Source organism: Artemia sp. Qi Xiang Cuo, chromosome 11 (assembly GCF_049724085.1).
Source record: "Artemia sp. Qi Xiang Cuo chromosome 11, ASM4972408v1, whole genome shotgun sequence".
Taxonomy (NCBI): Eukaryota; Metazoa; Arthropoda; class Branchiopoda; order Anostraca; family Artemiidae; genus Artemia; species Artemia sp. Qi Xiang Cuo.
This window is the reverse complement of record NC_142804.1, coordinates 207,501-231,335: the sequence shown is the minus strand read 5'-3', so window position 1 is coordinate 231,335 and position 23,835 is coordinate 207,501. Positions and strand designations below refer to the sequence as shown.

General features: G+C 37.0%; 1 protein-coding gene across 1 annotated transcript in view; it reads right to left on the bottom strand.

Annotated features, from left to right (window-relative positions):
* Nucleotides 1–23,835, bottom strand: part of Pop1 (POP1 ribonuclease P/MRP subunit) — a 166,807-nt gene that overhangs the window by 14,820 nt on the left and 128,152 nt on the right. Inside the window, exon 7 of the mRNA XM_089097388.1 lies at nucleotides 2,939–3,150. Coding sequence (XP_088953514.1) covers nucleotides 2,939–3,150 — 212 coding nt within the window. The remainder of the gene's footprint in view (nucleotides 1–2,938; nucleotides 3,151–23,835) is intronic.

Here is a 23,835-nt window from a genome sequence, read left to right as displayed (position 1 = left end):
CTTCTACTGCTCCTACTACGACCTCTGCTAATATTAAACTATCACTCTTAAGGCTACTCATATCAAGTTGAAAATTTGACAGACTGAGGTATTTGAGGTGGAACTTGAACTAAATCAAAAGACACTATGTGCATGCAGATTTTCAAAATGGCATATCTCAAAAAAGGATTTGTGTATTAAGTTGTAACTTTCAGAAAGTACTTAAAGGGAAAGTCAATTCACCAAAAGGAAATATGTGCACGCTCAGGCCTGGACTTACCCCTAGGTCCCTAGGCCCAGACCTAGAAGCACATAATACTAGCGGGAGCAATAAATTATCACTGAGTAATTTTTTCCTGAAAAAAACTGGACTGATGTAATTTATCGTCGCCAGGTGCACTCTGCCGCTACGCTGCCTATTCACAGAAAAGTGACTTTAAAACAACACAGGAAATCCATGGTTACTTATAATCTGTCAGATGTCTCCCAAGAATGGTAGCTGAGAGTTCGGTATTACCCCTCTCTTTCATCACTTTTCACTCATCAGTTGTGTTCTGTTAACACACAGTTACCTGGTTACACACACTTACAGTTACATGGGGGTTTAGTTACACGGGGGTTTAGTTAAATGGGGTTGAGTTGCACGAGGGTTCAGTTGCATGAGGGTTCAGTAGCACGAGGGTTCAGTTTCACAGGGGTTCAGTTGCACAGGGATCCGGTTATACGAGGGTTCAGTTGCACGGGGGGTTCAGTTACACGGGGGTTTAGTTAAATGGGGTTGAGTTGCACGAGGGTTCAGTTAAAGGGGGTTCGGTTATAGGGGGGTTCAGTTGCACGGGGGTCCGGTTATACGGGGGTTCAGTTGCTTGAGATTCAGTTACACGGGGGTTCATTTACAACGGAACCAATTCTTCATCACCTAACTTCATGCTTCCTAACCCTGGGATATGAGTTTCTGAAACTCCTAATAAGTCCAGTTCAAATCGCCTGAATTCGTCAGTCAAAATGTCGGTACGATAGTTATTTTTAAATGTCGTAACATTCCAAGTTCAAATTTTCATATTCTTTAAATCTTTGAAATTATTTAGGCCTCAGGAAAAGCAATGGTCCCGGATACCAGTGCAGGACAGGGACCAACACATCTTCCAAAGTCTACACCGAAGTGCTTAAGCCAGCTTAGAGCCGGACAGCAAGAAGTCCCTAGGATCTCCAGCATTAATGGAGGCTTTGTGCATGGGCCAATCTTGGTCACAACATCGTTTTCAGCACTTGGCGACGCTCTTCTATCAACAAGAGTTGGAATCCTGCACAGACAATCTCAAGCCTATTAACCCCGACTCATTAAATATTCATGCCTACAAATACTATGCTACTGTAGGGATTTTCTAAGAGTATGCAAAATCTCTTGTTTTTAAACTTTCATTTCTTATAGAATAGAAATGGCTAGGTTAGAATATAGAGCAAAGGCTAGAAAAAAAAATATATATGCACAAATAAATCAATTGTGCCCTTTTGCTAAATTCAGTTCAATTATCTTCAGCTGGCTAAACTAGATAGTGTTGGTAGTTTTTCCTTCTTCCCAGAAAATAGCTTGAATTTCCACCCTTATCATTTCCCCATTTTTTTTGGATATCATTCTAAACTCTGGCCTGGCATTGCCAATGCCTTTTTGTACTGAATTCAATTTTAATTATCTCTCTGATGAACCCTGATGAACATATATCAGGCATCCACGATGGGGAGATGGGGTCCGGCGTATTCTTCCCTGGAAAATTCTTCCCATGTGTAATTTTGGGCAGCCAAAGGAAAATTAAGACAAATAACGAGAATGATTGTGTTTATAGAAATCCCAGCTATATTCCAAAATACATATGGAATATATCGTATGGAATCATAGAGTTCGTGGTAACGAACTATAAGTAGAGAGTGACTATGACAATTAGCAACCAAAACTTTTAAGAAGAGGAATTTTGATAACAATTAACTCATCAATAGAATTGTTTTTTTGATGCTGATTTCGAATATACAAAGTTCATTAAGTATAATATTATATATCAAACTCCACGAGCCCCAGAAAATTTGCTTGATTTTTGAAAAATGGTGAAAACACCCCCAAAAAGGCAAGTAATCGTAATGAAAACTATATAATCGAATCTACCATATTAAAGAAGCTTGCTGTGGAGGTTTGAAACTCCTTTCTACAAAAATGTGGAATTTTGCATTTTTCCTAAGATCAAGGGTACGTGTTTAATGTTTTTTTTTTAATTTTTTTTTATGAAGTAACTATAAATTATTTTTTTTTACCTTTATCTTACCCTGCTACGACAACTCTCTCCCTCCACCCCAAAAAAACACGAATAAATATTTAAAAAAAATAAAAATGTCAAAAATACTATAAGATTGTCGACACCTTACATTCTCCCTATTTTAGAATATAGGTAGAATATTAAAAATTCCCTATTTTCTTCATTATTTTAATTTGTCATACTTTCTTTTTGGCTGCTCAATTTCGCATTTGGGGGGGGGGGGGGTTGAGGTACACCTAGTTCTGATGGATATAAGTATTTCTTTCTCTAATCAGCCCTGTATGATATGATTAGTGACATATTATCATTTTTTGACAGGAAGGCTCTTTGTCAGTTTTATATATTTCCTTTGTCCGAGGTTATCACTTATTAATCACAATCTTGTCCAAGTTCGGCTACTCTGTGGATATTGCACTGACTTTTGGCTGTTGTTCTTTGGGACTGGACATTCATGTCAAGTCCCAAGGACTGGGCATGCATTCATGCCCTTGTTTGGACCACTTGGAATAATTATTAGCTTTTTGCCTTTCTTTTTACCTTCTTCTCACCTTTACTATCAAATTTTTTTGGCAAATGTTGAAAGTCACTTAAAAAAAAATAAATCAATACGATCAAAATTTCACGAAAAAAAAACAAAAAAAACAAGAACTTACCAGCAATTCTAAGCTTCGAATTGTATTCTTTCTTCGCCGTCAAAACAGCTTCAGACAGTACCTTTTCTATCTTCATCAACGCAGATCTATCTCTTAGAACATAGTAGCCAGAATTACTATTATTCCATTCGCTGACAAGCTGCTCCAAAGGGGGTTCAAAGGCCCAGTGGACCCCGAGTTTAATTAAGTTGGAACGATTGTTTGGAGGACGTCTGGAAAATAATTCTTCTTGTTTCATATGGGAAATCACCCAAAGGTGAAATAAAATATCGCTTGTAGAATTAGAAAAACGGCTGGAAAGAACTTCAAATCATCCACAAAGTGGGTGTTTTCACTTCAATTCAATTTTTATTGATATCTCATGTAAGTGAAGAGACTTTTTCTATACATATACAAAGGATGTTGTAACTTCAAAGTGATGTCAAAATCGATGATTTTTTTTACATCAAGCTGTTAAGAAAGATTTAACATCTTTTTTCACTAGACAAAAGAAATAAATATTTCTGCTAATTTATTATATTTATCATACTTATTTATTTATTATTTTTCTTTATCTTTATATCTCTTATATTCATTTCTTCTATTTCTTATTATTTCTCTTATTATATCTCTTTATCTATTCTGCTAATTTATTATGTATTATAAATATTGAAAATACGACAGTAGACTGCAGAATTGAATGACTACTCACGAGTTCAAATGGCCGAAATGTTCTTATCATCACATAAAGATACAAAAAAAGACGGCCAATAGTGAAATAAATAAAGGCATACTGCACACTCTTAATATTCAGGCAAAATAATTTAACTACACAGGATTATTCACAGTAACTACGGAAATTCGAAAAAAAGAAACACAGAGAAACATAGAGAAGAGACAAATGTTATTTATAACGACGAGTCGGCAAACGAGGGTATAACCGATTTCCTATACCTATCATGGGTAGACACCACAGGGCAAAGAATAGGACTTTTCTTCGTATGTTTATGCTGATTTCAAGGGCAGCTCGGGGAATGTGAGGGGGCAAAAAATATACCAGAAACTCGATAAGAGTGAGCCTTAAAAAGCAGCCCAACCAGAGCGGTTTGTTTCGATTTTTCCAGGAGTAAGGGGCAGGGAAGCTTACCGTTAACGTATATTATTCTTTAAGTCATGTTTTGTACTGTCAGTATTTTTCAATTTGTGCTTTGATGAGCGAGTACTGCCAGACTGGGCAAGCATATTTTAAATAAGATCAAAAACATGATACATACCGCATAAGGAGGTATTTTGAGTTATAGTTTTACGTTTTAGTTTAACAACTAAAGCAGAACGACTAGCTTTGAGTGATTTTGTCGACGCCTGGTTGCCAGCTTAAATCAGAACTTCAAGTTACACCTATAAGCTGGATATGTGAAGTTTGAGCTTCATGTGGAATTGACAGTATGGATCGGGGTTCAGATTTTAGGAAATTTATTGTCAAAATAAAGAATTTTGGGGGATTTACCTTCTCATCCAGACACTAGCTTCCGCAACTATATCTTTTTGTAAGAAGGAACAGATCTAGGAAATTAGGGGGCAAATAAATATAGTACGTGCCATTAACCTGTTTTGAACTAAGAAACACACAATTTTCTTTTCAACGTCAATCAATACTCCTTGCAGATCTAGTATAATATGTATGCTGCTTCAGATTTTTTGTACAAAAAATCTTGCATAAGGTATTTATGAAAATTTAAACTGACAACAAAAAATCGGTGCTTGTCGTTATTAGAAACACATTCAAGATTTACGCTTAGGTTACATCTCAGAAAACTGGTTTAATAGCTACAAAACCAAATGATGGATGATACAATGCATTGGACTTAGAGAGAATGAATTGGACTTGTACAATTAGGGCTGTATTCTGCACATTAGGGGATGGGGGTTAGGTTAGGTTATGTTAGATTTCCATAATTCCTTTTCCAAAGTATTATTTTATCATCATCTTTTGTTAAATTTCATTGGGATTAACTTAACTTCATTTCTTGGGTGAGTTTGAAATAACCGACAAGCACCAAAAAATCTTGTAGAGACACAAAATATTGAAGCTTTTTAGTGGTTTACAACAACGGTGTTTAGTTGATAACATCTAAACAATACATAAGTGTTATTCCCGCAACACAACCACGTTTTCCCGTTCGAAGGCGTTTTGTTCTTCTACAACCCCTAAATTGTCGTAATATTTTTGCGTGACTTTTCCAGTGACTAAAAAAACCAATCTAACTATCTTCATTGTGCTTTCAACAATTTGTTTTGGAGAAAATATATTGTTGTACTACCGACTATCGCCTAACTCGTCAATTTCCGTTCCACTAGAAATCCCCGAATATTTTGTTTAGCAGTCTTGACAGTAGTTACACAGCCACTATGGTTAATAAGCAGACACACCGGCTTTTGTTACAAATTCTATAGCGCCATAAATTTCATTCAAAAACACAAACAACCAAAAACCATTGTTTTAAGTTCAGACCAAAGAGCTCATACTACTAGACATTAGGAGTTTATGTTAAAGGTCTTATCTAAACATAACTTCTCTAGATGTTTGAATGAAATAGAATCAAAAGGGAAAGTTTTATAAAAGAAGTGTATTTTTTTAACATAGCCTAACTGACTCGAAATATACGCGGACGTAAATACCCAGCTAATCGACGGGGCAGAGGGATAAAATTCCTTTTATGTTCTTCAGTTTCCTCAGACATCTATATATTTCATATAGGACAAAAAAAAACTTGCTATTTTCTATTATATTTCCATTAACTTTGTCATCGTTCAATACTCTCTCAACTTTTTCGACACATTTTTTTTTATACTGATCAATGTCCCAATTCTATCTTTATCTAGAACTAAGTAGTGATGCATCACTGCTTTTAAAGATGCCCTTAGGAAATTAGAATGAGATGTTAAAGAGCCTATAGAAAATTAGAATAGGATTTTAAAGGGTCAGATAGATAGATAGATAGATAGATTTATTTCCCATATATCACTAAAGTAATTGCATAACAATCTACAAATCCCCACAAAGGCTCCATGGCCTGTAGGAGGGGGATTATGAAAAGATCAAATAAACATTAAACATTTAAACGCTTAAGATTTAAACAATATAGACATAACATTAATATTTAAACATATAAACCTAAGCATCTGAACTTTTAACATGTGAAGCATTTGCTTCAAAAAACGAAAAAAAACCAGGAGAGTTCACTAAATAAGCTTTATCAAACTATTGACAGCAGGCAAAAATAAAGAAAATTAATCACATGGAAACAAATATTTTCTTACTAGTCTTTTGAAGGTGCCAAACGAGTGGCATTCTCGAGCCGAATCGGGAAGGGTGTTCCTTGTCAAATGGAAGGGTGTTCCTTGACACGCAACAAGAGGATTAAAATCGGATCTTATTGTTGGTGCATGGGGAATTTGGATATTTAGAGAACTACGGAGTTGATAATTTGACCGATCAGATACAAAAGAAGACGTAAACCTAAGGGACCTAGGAATATCACCATGGAGCTGAAGAAAAGCGAAAGACGCACAGGAAAGAATATAAAGTTTTTTAATATCAAGTAACGGTTTAGTTGCCGAACGGTTTACATCCTGCAGGGCCGTATCCAGGATTTTTGTTCAGGGGGGGGGGGGGTTTACTAATTTTTGACTTTTTTTTGGGGGGGGGGGGGGTTACTAATTTTTGACTCAGTTTTCGACTAATTTTACTGATTTTTACCTAGGTTTTACTAATTTTCGACTTATTTTCGAGTCGGTCAAACATTTCGGGGGGGGGGTTCAAACTGGGTAAACCCCCCCCCCCCTGGATACGGCCTTGATGCATCCTGGATAAGATTTATAGCTTTATCATAAGTATTCGAAAGCGGTTTGAGAAAAGAAGAGAAAGTAGACATCCATATGACTGAACAATAGGAAACAAGAATGAATTAAGCTATGAAATAGGATTCTTAGAATTGGTCCAGGGAAAATATGTTTGAGTTTTGTTAGAATACGGAGGTTTCTGCATACCTTCATTTTAATCAAATCAATGTGGTGTTTGAAAGATAAATTTTCGTCTAGGAGGATACCTAGGAAACGGACATGGCCATCCTTTGGTCTACAAATAAAGCCTTTGGATATATGAATTGCAGATAATTGAGGACAAGCCTGGGATATACGAGACAAAACTAAAAAACTAGTTTTAAAAACATTTAAGGCAAGAGAGATAGCATCAAACCAAATTGAAACTCTCTCAAAGAGGTCCACTAACTTTGTACAAACCTCATCCTCTGTTCTCCCAGAAGTAATAAGGGTGGTATCATCGGCAAAAGTAACAAGAGAATCCAAGGTATGCAAACTATAATTATGGGTACGGGAGACTGTTGGATGACATAGACGACAGCAATAAAGAGGATTTTTATTTCTAACTGCAAAAATTAGGTCATTTATATAAATTAAAAACAGTGCCGGCCCTAAAACTGACCCTTGAGGGACCCCCTAGTCAACATTTGATGGTGAGCGAAAAAATGGATCAACAGAAATTATTCTACCAGACAAAAAAGACTTGAACCAATCAAACGCACTACCTCTTACGCCAAAATGAGAAAGTTTAAATAGAAGAACACTGGGTTAAAGAATCAAAGGCTTTACGAACATCCAGAAACAAAGCAGCACAACCAGAAACCTCGCACCTGTGAAAAGCGGTTCCTGTTTCCAGGTATTATACTAAAGGGAACGCAGCTGGCAAGATTCCCACGACACACTCTCACATTTTAAACGGTCAGATAGGAAATTAGCCCGGGATTTTAAAGGGCTAGATAGGACATTAGCATACGATTTTAAATGGTCAGATAGGGAGATCAGTGGAGCTACTAATCCCTCAGGCCGTTGCACCTGTGCAATGCGGTCAGCTGGCAAGATTTCCACGACACACCCTCACCTTCTAAAGGGCCAGATAGGAAAATAGCACGGAATTTTAAAGGGAAAGATAGGAAATTAGCATACGATTTTAAATGGTCAGATACATAAATTAACATGGGACTTCTGGAAGTCAGATAAGTAGAGCTACTAGTCCCTCAAGCCATTGCACCTGTACAATGCCGTCAGCTGTCAAGATTCCCATGACGGGGCGTATCCATGTGTAATATCGATGACGCCATCGTGTGTGACAGGCTAGACTTCAGGAACCCATGGACAATTCCCGCTTGTAACTTAACGACAGCGCACACCTTACGCAATGACAGCGCACATCTTACGCAATGACGGCGCATATCTTACGTGATGACAGCGTACATCTCACGTAATGACAGCCTACACATCACTGTCAAATAATACTTGTTTTACATTTCATTTTTTTGCCGAAACGTTCAAGATATCTTTTTTCTTTTTTCTTTAGTTCTTTGTCCTTGCTAGGACTGGAAAGGTCAATTTCCTTCCAATGGAACGACTTCTAAGGCACCAGGACCAGCCTTCCATTGCGTGTATTCTGTATCGAGAACTACTTTCTAGAAATAACACCTGATATTACTGTGACGTCTCAAGACACACATCTGTCTATTCCATGACACACCTGCAGGATTCCGAACGTATGCCGTGTTCTCGTGACCAGGTGTAACGTGGATGACGCAAAACGCGCAGACGGAGAATATTTATTTCTAGGCATTATTGTTCTTAATGTATGTTTAGTAATAAAAGACGGAAGTGATGCTTAAATTGTGTAAACACTTAGGTATTAGAGACTCTTCCTAAACAACATATCTAAAGGATTTGGCTTATTGTAAATATAATTTCCATAATTCAAACAAATTTAAAAGCATTATTAAAACAGGGAAAAAGTAGTTAGAAAATACAACAAACAAAAAATTAAACGTGAAAAAAATTAAAAATGGAAAAAACAAAAACATGCGTGAATAGAAGAAAGGTAAAGGTCCTAGCGGAAAATTCCAGGGAGGAAGGGTTGATATTAGAACTAAATTTTTAGGCTCTATTTTTATTATTTTTGGGCTTTTAATGATAATATTAAATTTCTTTGGGTCCAGACTACACCCTCCCTTACTGTACGGAATTGCCGCCTCTGAAACAGGAGGTTTAATATCCGTATAGATATGCGGTAATTCTAAACATTTAACTTTTAGTTTTTCAGACTTCTTTGGCTAAAATTCTATTTTCGTACCACAAATCGGCTGAAAACGCTGCTTTGCAGAGACACAGTCTTTTTTGACTAAAATAAATTTCCATGCTAAGTTTATTTTGTAGGATTAGCATCACATTTAGAAACGAGCACACCCCATACGCCACTGCTGCCTCTGAAACAGAAGGTTCGATTTCTGTATAGATTTCCGGTAATTCTAAAACATTAAACTTTTAGCTTTTCGGCCTTTCTTTGGCTAGAATTCTAGTTTTGTACCACAAATCGGTTGAAAACCCCTGGATTGCAGAGACGCAGTCTTCTTTGGCTAAAATAAATGTTTATATTAACAGTTTATTTTATAGGATTAGCAATACCTTTAAGAAACGAACACGCCCCATACGTCACTGCTACCTCTGAAACAGAAGGTTCAATATCCGTATAGATTTGCAGTAATTCTAAAAACATTAAACTTTAAGCTTGGACTCTCAATGAATCAAAATGAGAGGCATGTTGCATTTATAGCCACAAGTGTGTCAACCCCCGTATAACATAACCCCATTTAACTTAACCCTCGTTCATCTAAATCCCTGTTTGACCCAATCCTTCTGATAAGGATTAAATGAGCCCATATTTATAACAGTGCAACTGAGCACGTTTAACTGAACTCTCGTTCAACAGAATCCCCAATTTTTGGATAACCTCCATTTGTCTGTCTCAGCCCTCACGCAACCCAGGGAAATTTTCCAGCAAAAATATCAAAACGCGCAAAGGGGAAATTCCATTTCGAGAAATTATTATTCCCAAGGCCAATATGCAATTAGGCAAATTTTTAAAATACAGCGTTTTCAAGACAAGATTATGCAATGGAAAAAACAAAACATGCATGAATAGAAAAAAGGTATGTGACCTAGCTGGCAATTCTAGGGAGAGACGGGTGATGTTAGAAATAAACTTAAAGCGTATTAAGAAGTATTTTTGAGGGCTTTTAATTAAACTATCCGTTTCTTTGAGTGCATGTTAGATTTTCACTCCCCCCTCCTCCACAGAAAAAGTCCTTTAATGCCTCCACCTTATTTTTTAAGCTGTAGAACATGTTACTCAATGCAATTGATGCCTCAGTGCCATTATTTGACTGCCCCTCTGACATAGCATTAGTCATTCCTAAAACATTTTCAGACATTTCATGTTAAAAATTGCACATTCAATCCGATGATTCAAGTTTTTCACGAGGCAAGCCTATCGTAATGCTCCACAAAACACCCCCAAACCACCACAGCGTTACACGCCTGCCATCCGCGTGGCAAACCCCCTCATCATCTTAGGACATTTTCAAGCCTTTACCACCGAAAATAAGCCTTTGAATATAAATTAAGCACTATATTTTTTTGAAAAGCGGAATTCAGAACTTCATCACCAGATCTTGACACTCCAAGCAATTCACACCACAGTACCATTATTTGACTACCCCTTTGACACCACCTTCATTATTCCTAAGAAAATTTCCGGAAATTTCTTGTTGAAAATTATGCTTTCAATCAATTGATTCAAGTTTTTCGCAAGCCAAGCCTTTCATAATAGCCTCCAAAAGACCCCACCACAACCGCATTATATGCCTGCACACTACCATCCAGGTGACATAGAACAGCGGAACTTGGCACTTCATTAACAGAACGTAATGCTCAAAGCAATTCACGCCACATTACCACACTATTACTGCTCTGCGGCGAAACTCGAACAGCGAAACTCGGCATTTCATTGCTAGAACGTGACACCCCAAGCAATTCACGGCTCACTGCCATTATTTGACTACCCCTCCTACACTTTCTTAATCATTCCTAAGACAATTTCAGACGTTTCATGTTACAAATTACACATTCAATCCAATGATTCAAGTTTTTCACGGTGCAGTCTTATCAAAATAATCTCCAAGATACCCCCACATCACCAGGTCATTCCACGCCCGCAATCCACATGGCACACCCCTTTTCACCCCTAAGACATTTTCAACCTTTTCACTCCAAAAATAAGCTTCTGAATCCAAATTAAATACTAATTTTTTTAAGAGGAACTCGACATTTCATTTTTAGAACGTGACACTCCAAGGAATTCACTACACACTGCCATTATTTGACTGCCCTTCTGACACCTTCTTCATCATTCCAATGACATTTTCAGACATTACATATTAAAGATTACACATTCAATCCGATGATTCAAGTTTTATCACGGGGCAAGCCTATCATAATAACCTCCAAAATATCACACACCACCACAAGAATACACGCCTACTATTCACGTGTCACACACACCTCATCACCCCCTAGGACATTTTCAACCTTTTCATCCTGGAAATAAGCTTGCGAATCTAAATTAAAAACTTTTTTTTCAAAAAAGGAACTTGGTTTGCTTAGAAGTAACAAGTTTTTTCTTAATACGAACAAAAGTTTTACTCAATACCATTAAATTTTTCATAGAAGTAACATATTCTTATCAATAGTAAAAAAAATTATTTTGGAAGTAATAGGTTTTTCTTAATAGTAGCAAATCTTTTCTAATAGTAGCAAGTTTTCGGTCACAGATAAAAGAAATTCTTAGAACTAACAAGTTTTTTCTTAGAAGTACTAAGTTTTTCTTAACACTAACAAATTTTTTCTCAGAAGTAATCAAGTTTTTTTTAATACGAACAAAAGTTTTACTCAATACTAACAATTGTTTCTAATAGTATGAAGTTTTCTCTCAAAGGTAAAAAATTTCTCTTAGAAGTAACAATTTTCTGTTAATGGTAACAAGTTTCGCTTAGAAGCAGCTAGTTTTTCTTAACACTAACAAATTTTTTCTTAGAAGAGCAAGTTTTTTTCTTAATACTAACACAAGTTTTACTTAATACTAACAAATTTTTCCTAGAAGTAGCATGTTCTCCTTAATAGTAACAATTTTTTTATAATAGTAGTATATTTTTTCTCAAAGGTAAAAAATTTCTCTTAGAAGCAACCATTTTCTGTTAATAGTAAAAAGTTTTTTATTCTTAGAAGTCACAAGATTTTTCTTGACACTAACGAATTTTTTCTTAGTACTAACAAAGGTTTTACTCAATACTAGCAACGTTTTGACATAGAAGTAACATGTTCTTTTTAATAGTAGCAAGTTTTCCGTCAAAGGTAACAAGTTTCTCTTAGATGTAACAATTTTCTGTCAATGGTAACATATTTCTCTTAAAACTAGCCAGTTTTCCCCAAAGAAATTCTAACATCGTCCCCAAATACTTCTTATAGAATACAAAAGTTCAGTCATAACCCAAAATTATTCCTACAAAATGAGAATTCTTTCTCATCGTTGAGAAAATTCAGGATTGAACTGGAACTTCTTCTCTTTATTCAAGAAATTCAGAATTAAAGTGGAACTTTTTCTCTTCTCTGGGAAAAATACAGAATCGAAGTATAGCTTTTTCTCTTCTCAGGGAAAAAAAATCCAGAACCAAAGTATATCTTTTTTTTCTTCTATAGAAAAACCAGGAACAGAACTAGAATTTTTTCCTTCTTAGGGAAAATTCAGAATCGAAGCTTAAATCTTTCTCATCTTTGAGAAAACTTAGAATTAAAGTGGAACTTTCTCTCTTCTTTGAAAAAAATTCAGACTTAAAGTCGAACTCTTTTCTCTTCTCTGGAAAATTCAGAGTCGAAGTTTAACATTCCTCTCTTCATTAGAAAAAATTGACAATTGAACATTAACATTTTTCTATTCTATGGAGAAATTCAGAATAGAACTTGAACTTTCTCTCTTCTTTGGAAAAAATTCAAATTCGAAGCACAACTTTTTCCGAATCTTCTACCAAAAACTCAGAAGTGAAATGAGACTTAATTTTCTTCTTTGAGGAAATTCAGAATCGAAATGCAACTTTTTTCTCTTCCTTGAGAAAATTCAGGAGAGAACTTGGGACTTCTTTTTCTCTTAATTGAGAAAATTCCTAACTAAAGTGCAACTTGTTCCTCTTTAGGAAAACTCAGAACTGAAATATAACTTTTTTCCTCTCTCCGGAAAAAATCCAGAGTCGAAGTTCAAAATTTTGTCTGTTCTTTGGAAAAAAATCACAATTGAACATTACGATTTTTCTCTTCTATGGAAAAATTCAGAAGAGAACTTAAAGTTTTCTTACCTTCTTTGAAAAAACTCAGAATTGAAGTGGAACTTTCTTTCTTCTTTAGGAAAAATTCAGAATCGAAGCATAAATTTTTCCATCTTCTCCCGAAAATTCAGAGGTGAAGTGAGACTTATTTCTCTTCACTGAGAAAATTCAGAGTTGAGCTGGAACAGTTTCTATTCTCTGGAAAAATTCAGAATCGAAATGTAACTTTTTCTCTTCCATGAGAAAATTGGGAAGAGATTTTGAACTTTTTTTTTCCTCTTTGTTGAGTAAATTCCGAACTTAAGTGGAACTTTTTCTTCTTTAGCTTAGTTCATTTAGTTCATTTAGCTTAGGTTAGCATGATTGCTCATGCTAACCTAAGCTAAATGCTCCCTTGAATTGCCTGCTAGGATCCTTACCTTTCTTTTATTGACGCATATTTCAGTTTTTACCATTTGTCATGTTTTTTCACGTTTTAATTTTTGTTTATCGTGTTTTTTAACTGCTTTTTCATTGTTTTAATAATGTTTGTAAATTTGTTTTAATTAATGGAAATTTTATTTACAATAAGCTTAATCCTTTAGATGTTGTTTAGGACGAGTCTCTTATACCTTTTATCCCTTAATTTAAGCATCCCTTCCGTCTTTTATCGTTAAAAATACGTTAAGAGCAATAATGTCTGGAAATAAATATTCTCCATCTGCGCGTTTTGCGTCATTCATGTTACACCTGGTCTCGAGAACACGGCATCCGTCCGGAATCCTGCCAAGTGTGTCATGGAATAGACAAAGGTGTGTCTTGTGACGTCACGGGATTCTCAGATATTATTTCTGGAAAGCAGTTGTCGATAGAATACAGGGAAAGGGAGCCTAGTCCTGGCGGTTAAGGCGTCGTTCCATTGGAAGGAAATTGCCCTTTCGAGTCCAAGCGTAGAAAAAACTAAAGAAAAAAGAAAAAAATAACTTGAACTTTCGGCGAAAAAATGAAATGTTAAAAAAGTATTATGTGACAGTGATGTGCGCGCTGTCATTACGTAAGATGTGCGCTGTCACTGCGTAAGACGTACTCTGTCATTGCGTAAGGTGTACGCCGAGAATGCGTAAGATGTGTGCCGTCGTTAAGTTACAAGTGAGAATTCCCTATGGGTTCCTGAAATCTAGCTTGTCACGATGGCATTATCCATGTTACATATGGATGCAGGGGTTGTCATGGGGTATCTTGCCAGCTGACTGCATTGTACAGGTCCGATGGCTTGATGGAATAGTAGTTCCACTTATCTGACTTCCAGAAGTCCCATGTTAATTTCCTTATCTGTCCATTTAAATTCCTATGCTAATTTCCTATGTGTCCCTTTAAAATTCCGTGATAATTTCCTATCTGGCAATTTAAAATGCGAGGATGTATCGTTGGAATCTTGCCAGCTAACAACATTGCACAGGTGCGACGGCTTAAGGGATTAGTAGCTCCACTTATCTGACTTCCAGAAATCTCATGTTAATTTCCCTATCTGACCATTTAAAATGCTTTGGTAATTTCCTATGTGGCCGTTTAAAATCACGTACTAATTTCCTATCTGACCGTTTAAAATGCGAGGGTGAGTCGTGAGAATCTTGCCAGTTGTGTTCCCTTTTATAGAACACCTGGAAACAGGGACCACGTTGCACAGGTGCGAGGGGCTAGTAGCTTCACTTATCTAACCCTTTAAAATCACATCTCAATCTGCTACTGAGCCGTTTAAAATCCCATGGTAATTTCCTATGGGTCTCTTTAAAATCCAATACTAATTTCCTATGGGCCTCTTTAAAATCCCATGGTAATTTCCTATGGGCCTCTTTAAAAGCAGTGAGGCACCACTACTGAACTAGTCCAAACAGATAAAGATTTAATTTCTTAAGCAACCAAAAACAGGATTTTAGGCTAGTAGAATTCTTCTGAGGCGTATTATCCTATTAAAAAAGAAAAGAAAAAAAGAAAGAGCGTCTGCGGAAGAGAGCAGAAATAATATTATCTTCAGTTGATTTATCTCTTTTCCTCAATCAAAGACCAAATTAGGAATAGATCAATTTTTAGGGGGTGGGGAGGGGGTTACATTGTAGACTAGTGCTAACCAAAATGCCATTTCCCAGTTTGCTGGAAGAATCAAAGTTTCCATACCTTAAACAACATAAGAAAAAAATGTTAAAAAGCATCGTAGTATCCAAAATTGACGCAAAATTAAATTTTCATTTTCGATAACTAACAATGATTAGTTTGGATATCAAACAGTTAATGGTAACGGGCTGTAAAAAGCAACTCGTCCCAATAATTACCGAAACTCTAGAAGACGAAATTTTGATAACAATATATGCATCAAAAGAATTAGGGTTTCCTGCTGATTCCACATATATAGAATTAATTAAGGTTAATAGTTCATCAAAAGCAATGAGCTAGAAAAAATTTGCCTGATTTTTGAAAAAGGGGGGAAACAACCCCAAAAAGTGAAGTGATTTTGAAGACTTCATCATATAAGAGCTCATGAATACAAGAGCTTCATCATATAAGAATTCTATATATCTGGAATCAGCATTCTATGCTAGTTTCTCATGGGGCTCTTTAAAAGCAGTGAGGCATCACTACTGAACTAGTCCAAACAGATAACATTTTAATTTCTTAAGCAACCAAAAACAGGATTTTAGGCTAGTAGAATTCTTCTTAGGCGCATTATCCCATTTAAAAAAAGTTCTGTGGAAGTTTTCAACTCCTATCTTTAAAAATGTGGCATTGTGTGTCTTCGCCATGATGTATGCATTTTTATTTTTTATTTATCTATTTTCTTTTCCAGAGGGGATCGGATCAAACCAGTGGTCCTCGAAGATTGGAGGCCAGCTTATTCGAAGGAAAATCAAAAATCCCTTTAAAATCCCGTGATAATTTCCTATCTGGCCCTTTAAAATGCGAGGATGTGTCGTGGGAATATTGCCAGCTGTGATTCCTTTAATAGTACACGTAAAAACAGGGACATGTCGTGGGAATCTTGCCAGCTGACCGCATTGCACAGGTGCGACGGCTTGAGGGATTTGTAGGTCTATTTATCTGACTTTCAGAAATCCCATGTTAATTTCCTTATCTGACCATTTAAAATCCTATGCTAATTTCCTATCTAGCCCTTTAAAAGCCCGTGCTAATTTCATATATGACTGTTTAAAATGCGAGGGTGTGTCGTGGAAATCTTGCCAGCTGTGTTCCCTTTAATAGAACTCCTTGAAACAGGGACCGCGTTGCAAAGGTGCGAGGGGCTAGTAGTTCCACGTATCTGACCTTTTAAAATCCCATGTTAATCTGCTATTGGGCCGCTTGAAATCCCATGCTAATTTTCTATGGGTCTCTTTAAAATCTTATGCTAACTTCCTATGGGCCTCTTTAAAATCCCATCCTAATTTCCTTTGGGCCTCTTTAAAATCCTATGCTAATTTCCTAAGGGTCTCTTTAAAATTCCATTCTAATTTCCTATGGGTTTCTTTAAAAGCAGTGATGCATCACTACTGAACTAGTCCACACAGATAACGTGTTATTTTCTTCAGCAACCAAAAACAGGATTTTAGGCTAGTACAATTCTTCTTAGGCGCATTATTACATTAAAAAAAATTATCTCGGGAAGTCCAATTTTTAGGGGTGGGGAGGGGGCAAGAAGGGATGAAACGAATTCACCAAAAGATACAAATAATATGAATATTGCAGGAAAATGTGCAAATAATAGTGCAAGTTATGAAAATGGGAGGCTAAGTTTCTTTGTCTACCATAAATGTTACAATACTTCCAATAGAAGATAATGGTTTATAAAAAATTAAACAGAATGACGTAATATTGATTCACGGATTAATGAGTAGGTTCAAATTAATGGGTGTATTGCATAAATCCAATATATTACTATCATACTCTTAAGTTGTATATCCAAAATCATAAGCAATTTTACCCACTTGATCCATCTCCTCAATTATCAAACAGTTCGTGGTAACGAACTGTAAATAAGGAGCGACCCGGCTCAATAGTAACCGAAACTCTAAAAAACGACAATAGATACATCAGAAGAATGGGATTTTTATGCTGGTTTCAAATATATAAGTTTTGTCAAGGTTAGTCTCACTCATCAAAAGTTACGTGCCTGAGAAAATTTGCCTTATTTTCAAAAAAGGGGGAAACAACCCCCTAAAAGTCATAGAACTCTAATGAAATCACACCATCAGATTCAGCGTAACAGAGAACCCTACTATGGAAGTTTCAAGCTCCTTTCTGCAAAAATGTGGATTTTGCATTTTTTGCCAGAAGAAAGATCACGGAAGCGTGTTTATTTATTTATTTTTTTTTTTTGCCAGGGGTGATCGTATCAGTCCAGTAGTCCTAAAATATCGTGAGAGGGCTCATTCGAACGGAAATTAAAAGTTCTAGTGCCCTTTTTAAGTAACCAAAAAATTGGAGGGCAACTTGGCCCCCTCCCACGCTCATTTTTTTCCCGAAGTTACCCACTCAAAATTTTGAGAAATCGATTTTGTTCAGCTTAGTCGAAAACCTAATTAATATGTCTTTGAGGATGACTCAATCCCCCAGAGTTCCCGGGGGAAGGGCTGCAAGTTATAAACTTTGCCCATTGTTTACACATAGTATTGGTTGTTGGGAAGTATACAGGTGTTTTCAGGATGAATAATTTCCTAGTGGGGTGTCGGGGTTGGAGTAAAGGTTAGGCCTATGGGGGAGGATCTTTCCATGGAGGATATTTCCTTGGGGGAAGGAACATTTCCATGAAGCGGGCGCCAGATTTCCTAGCATTATTTAAAAAACGATCAGAAATTAAATAAAAAAACAAGTTTTTTCCACTGAAAATAAGGAGCAACATTAAATCTTAAAACGAACATGAATTATTACGTATGTGAGAGGGTTCGCCCCCTAGTCAATACCTCACTCTTTACGCTAAAGTTTTTTAGTGCTTTCAAAAGAGTTATCTATTCTAATTAACCGCCCTTTGTGATTCAGGGGTTTGTGATTCGAACACAATTTAAACTTTACTGTAAATAGGGAGGTATTGACTAGGGAGCGAACTCCCTAATATATGTTATAAAAACATAAATTCGTTACTTAAATTAATTCGTAAGTTACGTCAGAACAAAATTTCGAGAAAGCCAATTAGGCAAAAAAAAGGAAAATTAATAAGCTAATTTCGTTTTAAATATTCATATATGGTGAGCCAAAATCAAAGCTGCCTTAATTCAAAAACGTTCAGAAATTAACTAAAAAAACAAGTTTTTTTAACTGAAAGTAAGAGCGTTATTAAAACCTAAAACGAACCGAAATTATTTTGTATATTAATAGGGCTGCCCCTTTCTAATCCCCTCGCTCTTTACGCTAAAGTTTGACTCTGTCTCACAACTTTATTTTTTAAAACAATAAAAAACTTCAGCGCAAAGAGCGAGGCGTTGAGGAGGGGACAGCCCACCGGCGGATCTAGAGGAAAATTTTGGGGGGGGGGGGCCGCGCCGAACCCCGGGCGCCAAAAACTAAGTATACAGGAATAATTTGATAGCTCTTTATTTATATTAAAAAACTGCCAAATATGCTCAAAAATGTAAAATTTAGCAAAAGAAAATAAAAACAGCACCACACTACACAACTAAACTCAATCGGCGAGCTTTTCTGAGAGCGAACATATCGATAGCATCGTCTGTTTTCGGCAGTTCGTCTCTGTAAGTCTGCATGAGTAGTAGAGCCTCCAACCTCTCTTCAGTCATCGTGCTTCGTATTGATGAACATGTCCTGTCAACCTTTGAAAACATTCGTTCTGCTTCACAGGTTGACACAGGAAGCGTCGCGAGAATTGTCAACAATGCGAAGATGTTGGGAAATACATTTTCCTGACAACTGTTCAGCGCTGAAATAGCTGTTTTCGGTTTTTGCACGGTTTCCTTAGACCAATACTTGTTCCAAATCTCGAACTCGGTTTTAACGTCTATCTCCGTACCCACGAGCAGCTCCTTGTACTTTTCGTACCCTGGCTGAACGTCCTCCCAGCGTTTGCCATTAACCACAGCCGGGATCAAAGCTGAAAGTTTTGCAGCATTCGTAAAATGGCAGCTGAACCGCTCCGTAAAATCAAGCAGCATGGCGTCCAGGGCTGGAATAAATGCCGCCATCCTATAATGACTTTCTGGATCCATCTTGGGTACCCCTTCCCGGTATGTAGAACGTGAAGCTATGCGTGGCTGCGTTACCTTGATGGTAGCATCAATCTTTTCGGCCATTTTCAGAAGATCTTCGTAAAGCAGTCTGAATTTGGTTTCGGCATGTGATCGCATATCTTCCAGCATTGCCTTCACGCTGCTAATGAGGGACAAGGCTCTCACGAGGTCACCATCCTTCTGTTGTAGTGACTCGGCCAAAGGTTTCATGATCGACGAAAACGAATTCAGGCAAACCAGTCCTACGAGTGTATCTGATTTTTCAATGCAGGATCGTAATGCATAAGCTCTGCTACTTGCCTCTCGTTCGTGCCATCCTTCCATCTCCTGCAGAGCAGAAACGATCGACGGAAGGGAGTCCCAAAACCTGCTGATTGCTTCGTGTCTCTCTACAAATCTCGTGGTACAAAGACTGACGAGTGTCTCTGTTTTAGCTTTGTCCGCGATAAGATGTTTTTTAGAAGTCTTGTTCTCTTGGCACTTGAGCTGAAGTGAGAAATTGTGTCTCGAACAACGTCTTGGGCATTGCGCAGAATGGGAACTGAAACTATCTTTGAACATGAGAGATTTGTGGCATGGCTCACACAGTGGAAGTAATCTGCCAGTTCACACTGGCGTTTAACTTCAGCAGCAGCACCATTTGTCAAGCTTGCCATGCTAGCAGCTTTGTCGTATCCTTGACCAACGCACTTTGACAAATCCAGATTTGACTTCCTGACCTCACTCAACAGCAGCTTCCCGAGGCTCTTGCCGTCTAGCTTCTCTTCGATGTTTCTACCGTCGTCACTTTCCTCATCTCCAGCGAGTCTTGACAGGGTTTGAAAGGCATCGACAACTGCAAAAGGATCTTCTCGAATTATGTATCCCTGCTCGGTTTTACACACATAACGACAAACAATGACCATCAGCTCCCTGGTCTGCCTGTCTGTTGACTCGTCCGCAAGAAGACACCAAACCGTTGCTTTGTTTGCTTTTCTCACTACTTCGGTTTTTATCATTTCCCCAATTGTTCCAATCAGTTCATTCTGGATCTGTTTACTCGTATATTTGGCGTTGCTCGGTGCATTTTCAAGTAAATTTTTAAGTTGCGAGTCTCCACTCTGAATCCGATACCGAAGTAGGTGGCGGAAATTCCCGTCGTTTACTGCTGTAATGACATCAGAGTCTTGGATATCAAGTTTGCCATCATCACGGTGGCCACGAAGGGGAAAAACAGCAATAAAACCAATAAAACAGCTTAATTTACCCTTCTTTCTAGTCTTCCGAAATTATGTGACAAGATTAAGTAAGCTCAAGTCAATCTGTCCATTCTTAATATCCCACTAGAGAGAGCTATCATTATGAACAAAGAGGAGCGTGTAATTAATGCGACAAATATGAGAAACCAGGTCACGTTGAATATTTAGATCAATGGGGGAAGAAAAATTATCTACTGGGTAATTTCTAATACTGTTTGGAAGCTTTTGTTCCAAATACAAGTTGCTATGAGGGTGTCAATATGTATTCTTTATACAATGAAGTTTATTATTCAATGAAGAAAGGCAATAAAAAGGCTTAAAGGAGAACTAAGGGCAGTTTTTGAAGTTTATTTACCAACCGCCTTTATATTTTGGGGCACAGGCTTTGTTAATTTGCTTTGGCTTCATTGAATACTCTTTATAATAACATTATCAAAATTTAATTTGTCATAAAAAATGGCATATTTTTTCTTAACGAAAGAATCAGCATATTTTGCTATATAGTTTCTTTAAATCAGAAACACAACTAAAATTATATTCTCTAAAACCACATTGGAAGCTTTATGTCAAGTTTCAGGCTCACCAATAATTGATGCATTAACACATTGTCTATGATGAAGAGAAAATTGAAAATCCCATCGTTAATTTTAATGGAAATATTTGGATAGTTAACATAACTAAAGCAACTGGTTTCTTAGACAGGATTACATCTTCATTTCGAAACAAACGACAAGAGGAGAAAACGCGCAAATAACATGGTATTATAAAAAAAGGAAAAATATAACGAAAAGAAAACTAGGTTTTACATATAAAAAAAAAAGAAACGATGAAGAAACAACCAAAAAACATATCCAAAGAAGCAAACTTCTACTAGTGCCAATAAGTAGGATTAAAAAGAACCAGGTAAAAGATCCTGATTTTTGGTATTTTCTTCAGTGTTTCTTTTACATAAAAAAAAAACCTTTTTTCAAAAAAAAATTCATTTGTTTGTCGAAAAACAAATATGGCGGTGAATCAACTACTTAGTATCTATTTTTGTCCACGTTTTTAGCATATTAATCGAAATTTAACTACTTACTTTTTAAAGAATGGACATGTGAAACTCATTGTGAGGTGGGCGGAGAGGAGAGAGAGAGAGGGGATTTCGTCAGAAGAATAAAGTATTAAATGAAGAATAGAAAAATAATAATGAGCTTTCAGAAAAAAGAGAAATCATGAAAGAAAAATCACGAATTAACTCAAGGTAGGATTTAGATTTTCGGTGGCCCAAGCAAGACTTATTAGGCTACCTTAAATCGCACTTACTAGTGATAGGACGAATCCTATTTCCACTATCTTCAGTAATAATAATTGTCCAATCATCTGTAGCATCCAAGAGGGCACTCCCGGTCAACTGATGACTAGAACGCATTCACGCTGGTAAAGGTCACTGTTTTTTTTTCTACTATGGGAGTTCCACAAGCTAAAAACTCTATTGGTGAAAAACTTCTTCCTCACTCTAAGATCGTTCGAAAACATAAGCTCGTTTTGGGAAAAGTCTACGAGAACGAACACGAATTTTCGTTGGATTATCTGATTGAAAAAGGTCAGGAATGGCGTCTCCACCATACACAAGCGTGTAGGCTGTAACCAGGTCGCCTCGTTTCCGACGATATGTCAGAGATGATATTTGAAGCTTCTAGAGACGGATAGGTAAGAGATCACTAATGTGGAGTTCTTCAGTGGATGTTATTGTCCTCTACTACACTGATTCTCGATCCACTTGGTAAGTCCTATTGGCCGCAGCCATTAGCCGCAGGCATGCTTTTCCAAAAACTAACCTGGCAAGTATGTGTCAAATAAGAGAGTCATACTTACTCCCGCCATTTACCCGTGCCGCAGCCATTTAAACATTTGCCTCTCAACGACTTGGAATATCTGTCTTGGCTTGTCTCTTTCTACAATTAGCCATGTCTTGATGCAACCTACTGTAAAATAAGTGATAACTTCGATTCATCATTGAATTGAAGTTATCAAGTATTTTGCAGTAGTTTGCATCAAGACATGGCTAATTGTAGAAAGAGACAAGCCAAGATAGATAGTCCAAGTCATTGAGAGGCAAATCTTCACTCGAACTCGACTCTTGTACAGATTTGTCGTGAGAGTTGAAAATCTGTAGTGAATGTTCTTTTTGTCAACCCAAGTGTCTAATTGGACATTCGAATAGCTTCTCGTGCATATTCCAAAGGCATATAGCTTTAATTATAAAGAAGCTTTCTTCTAACTGATCAGGGAGACCTCAGATTTACCGTGCTACTACAGCATTAGATACAAATTTACATATAACACAAAATAAAAATCAGGGCCAACGCTACAGAGTTGCTTATAATGAAGGTCATACGGCTCCTATAATTTATCATTATTTATTTTATTTTTTTCCCAGAGGCACTTCATATGGAAGGAGTCGTCGTATAAACTTCAGAGGGGGTTCATTTGATTGAAAATCAAAAGTTATAGTGCTCTTTTTAAGAGTTAAAAGTGATCGGAGGGCAGCTAGCCCCACACACCCTTTTCTCCCAAACACATGCGTTAAGAATTTTGAGATAGCCATTTCGTTAAAAATAGTTCAAACACCATATAACAAAAACTCTTGGGTCGACAAAACCTTCCAGAGCCCAGGGGCAAGCGTTGTAAGCTACGCCCTGGGGGCATATACGGTTTTTATAGAAGGGATGCTCGTATAAACTTCAGAGAGGGCTCATTTGATTGGAAATTGAAAGTTCCTGTTACCTTTTTAAGTGTCAAAAGTGATCGGAGGGCATGTATACCCCGCACTCCCTCTTTTCCTTAAATGTTTCCGATGGATTTGATTTTCTATGAAATAGTCCAACGATCAAATAATGAAAACTTCTGGGTCGATATGCCCCCCCCTCAGGGCGCGGGGGAACTAAGGGTTGTAGCTTGTTCCCCGGGGTATATAAGGTTTTATGGAAGAGGTGGTCGTAGAAACTTCGGAGGAGACTCAAATGATTAGAGATTCAAAGTTCTATATCCATTTTTAAGAGTCAAAAGCGATCCGACGGCAGCTAGCCCCCCCCCCCAACAGCCTTATTTTACCAAAATACGTCCAATTAAATTCTTTATACAGCCATTTTGCTCTAAACTGACCAAAAATCAAATATAAAAAACTCAAGGGAAAACCCAGTCGACCCCCAGAACCT